We start from the raw sequence: 3,305 nt of genomic DNA on the forward strand, positions 1-3,305 counted from the left end.
TGATCACTTACTACATACCAGTAACATTTTTGTTCATGTATCAAATTACTTAGGAAAGTGTAATTGATCACTTACTACATACCAGTAACATTTTTTAAAGCTCCTTTCGATTGCTCTAATGGCTGACGTCCCAAGAACACTGTCCAAAGACACACTGATCGCACCTTTGGAGCACCCCGCAAGTGCCGCAAAGGCACAGGAGGGAGAGCACTGCTTGGGCCTCCCACGCCTCACCTGCGGGGCGAGCCGTCGTCGTGGGGCTGGATGATGACCACCTTCACGGTCACAGACGTCCGGAGCAGGTCAATCATTTGCTCGTGGGTCAGAGTGGCCACGGCCACTTTGCAGATCTCCACGAGGCGACTCCCTTGGCGCAGGCCGGCCTTCCAGGCAAAGCCAAAAGGTTCCACATCTGCGACGATTCCTTCAAAATTCACGTGGAAGCCGAGCTGGCCTAGCCCATTCCTCCGCAGGGTCATTTCCACAGTCTCACAGCCTCTTGTCACTATCTAGGAGACAAAGTGACGGTTAGAAATGCTCCTCCAGCCCAGGCCACCACAGGGCCCTCACAAGGGCACACACAGGCTCCTCACCGGCCCCTCTCCCCCAGTCCTCACAGATAGAGTGTCTGCCTCTATCTGCCTCAAACCTTCCAATAAAGACTCACCACAGCTGACTTTGACATCTAGTGTGAAGAGAATAACCCAAGTACCACAACGGTTTCATTCCCCAAGGGCATATCCAGTCCTGATACAGGTGCCTGCTTTTTCTTAGATGTCACTGACCCAGACATTGGGAGCTTCAGATGGATTCTGGTAATTCCCTCCCCTCCTTTCTTATGTCAACTGACTTGGTTCTAAAGCTTATAAATTCTATTTTTGCAGCTCAGCTACAGCAATGGAAAAAAAAAATGTGAAAGCTCTGGAAATAACTGCAAGTTTTAACCATTAAGCATTAAAATCTATTAAACAATTTCATTCATCTCAAAAAAGAAAAAAAAGTCCAAAGCACTTCTAAGCTAATACTTAGTGGCCCACTCCTGGATCAGGAAAGGCAACAGCAGAAAGCTGGAGTGTCACACAAGTTGTAAATGCTCTCTGTGCACCAGCCCTGGGGACATACTGTGGAGGTTTTACGGTACACGCTCGCCGGGCTGGTGAGGACCACTCAGGATCAACAGTGGCCCAGGCTAGCCAGGCTCCCTGGCCATTTGCTAACAAGGGACATGTGCAGGATGGTGCTCTGCCAGGTAGCAGAGAGACTCCCTGTGCCCACAGCTGCCTCTCCTCCACTGGGTCCTACCCTGGGGGCCAAGAGCAACCCCAGGCAGTGGAAGGTCAGAACAGGTACCTTCCCCAAGAGTGAGAGTCTACAACAGCACCACAAAAAGGACAGGAAAGACAAGCGGTTTGCATCCTGCTCGGTGCGCTAGAGCACCAGTAACCCAACCTCAGAAGGCTTACCGATCACAGTTTATACGTAATGGAAGAAAAACACAGGCTCATCCAGTGTCACCGGATGACTATGACATCACTTACAGGTGGGAAATTTCAAGTCGGAGGTACCGTACTCTTACTCTCCAAAGCCCACAGGCAATATATGAAGTTTCAGGGTGATGAATGCTCCGTTTCCATGAAGCATGCTCTGAATACACAGACACTTGTTTAATAAGACCTGTGACAGGTAAGTAGAGCTGTGGGACTGGGGCTGGTTCCACGTATCACCGCGCTGTCTATGTTTCCATGGTTACCACAGTGCACACAGTGCCAATCATCTCCCAGACAGGCATGGCAGTCTGGGACTCAGCGATCAGGGAACGGGGCTGCTGGTTTTAGTCAGTGGTAAAGTTTTGAAAGACTAAAGTTTCCCAAGTTAGGAACTGAATTAATTTAATTAATTAATTAATTAATTAAAACTGTTGGAAAAGTTCTTTGTCATATGTACAATGGAGATGAATTTTGTTTGCTTGTTTTGCAACTCTGCTCTAAGCGACCCTACCAAATACTGCATCTAACATGGGCCTTGCTTTCTTCTAATCATCACTGCAACGGTCAGGTGAAATTTAACATCCATACATTAGACGAAAAGTACTCCAGACTGGCTCTTCTGCTTATTTCCTCCTCTACTTTGGCTTTTTGCTATTTCTTTCTTTCTTTCTTTTTTTTTTGAGACAGAATCTCATTTTGTTGCCCTTGGTAGAGAGCTATAGCATCACAGCTCACAGCAACCTCAAACTCTTGGGCATAAGTGATTCTCTAGCCTCAGCCTCCCAAGTAGCTGGGATTACAGGTACCGCCAAAACACCAGGCTGTGTTTTTTTTTTAACAGACGGTATCTCGCTCTTGCTTAGCTTGGTGTCAAACCTGTAAGCTCAGGCAATCCGCCCACCTCAGCCTCCCAAGTGCTGAGATTACAGGCGTGAGCCACTGTGCCCAGCCCACTTTTTGCTATTTCTTTACCCCTTCTGTTCCTTACTTCATTACATTCCAAAGTCTGAGGGACCAAGTTTCCCATTTATTTGAAGTCCTTACATACTTCTTCAGACTAGGTTATTACATAAATATAGGGGCCTCTTAGCCATATATCCAGGAGCAGCTATGGAATTTGTAGAGCCCATGCAAAATAAAAATGCAAGGCCCTCTATTCAAGATTTAAAAAAATTAAAAATAAAACATATCATATGATCCAGCAGCGCCACTTCTATAAGTAATTACACACACACACACACACATATATATAAATCAAAAACAGGATCTCAAGGACTTATCTGTAGACCCATGCTCATTGCAGTATCTCTCACAACGCCAAGATACAGAAGCAACCCAAACGTCTAATGATAAAGAAAATATGCCATACACATAGAAGGGAGTATCATTTAGCCTCAGAAAAAAAGGAAATCCCGGTAAGTGCTATAGTGTGCGTGAACCATAAGGACATTAAAAGTGAAATAAGCCAGTAACAAAACAAAAAAGAATTTAAGGATGGCAACAGAAGAATATTCAACCAAGCACCTGCTCTTCGGAGAGTGGGTCTCTGTAAACTGTGCAGGCTGCATGGCCTTGAAGCAGCCCTCTAGGCAGAAACCCTCATTCCCTCCTGAATCTTAACCTGCATAACACATACCTTTTGCTCCATTTTCCATGACTTGAGAACAGACACAAAGTTCACCATCTGCTGAGCAGGCCCATTCCCAGCCTCACTAAGGCCCATTCCCAGCCTCACCACCGGGACTGCATCCGCCTCTCTCTTCCCATTTCTCAGGCCCATCCCAGCCTCACCACCGGGACTGCATCCGCCTCTCGCTT

At 46.6% G+C, this 3,305-nt stretch overlaps 1 protein-coding gene across 3 annotated transcripts in view; it reads right to left on the reverse strand.

The window, feature by feature from the left end:
- The window catches only part of SIPA1L2 (signal induced proliferation associated 1 like 2), a 234,625-nt gene that overhangs the window by 59,779 nt on the left and 171,541 nt on the right, over window positions 1-3,305 (reverse strand). For all 3 annotated transcript variants that reach the window (XM_023517656.1, XM_023517655.1, XM_023517654.1), the window contains exon 9: window positions 235-509. In XM_023517656.1, coding sequence (XP_023373424.1) covers window positions 235-509 — 275 coding nt within the window. The remainder of the gene's footprint in view (window positions 1-234; window positions 510-3,305) is intronic.

Source organism: Otolemur garnettii, unplaced genomic scaffold, assembly GCF_000181295.1.
Source record: "Otolemur garnettii isolate 467f Iridium unplaced genomic scaffold, OtoGar3 scaffold00116, whole genome shotgun sequence".
Taxonomy (NCBI): Eukaryota; Metazoa; Chordata; class Mammalia; order Primates; family Galagidae; genus Otolemur; species Otolemur garnettii.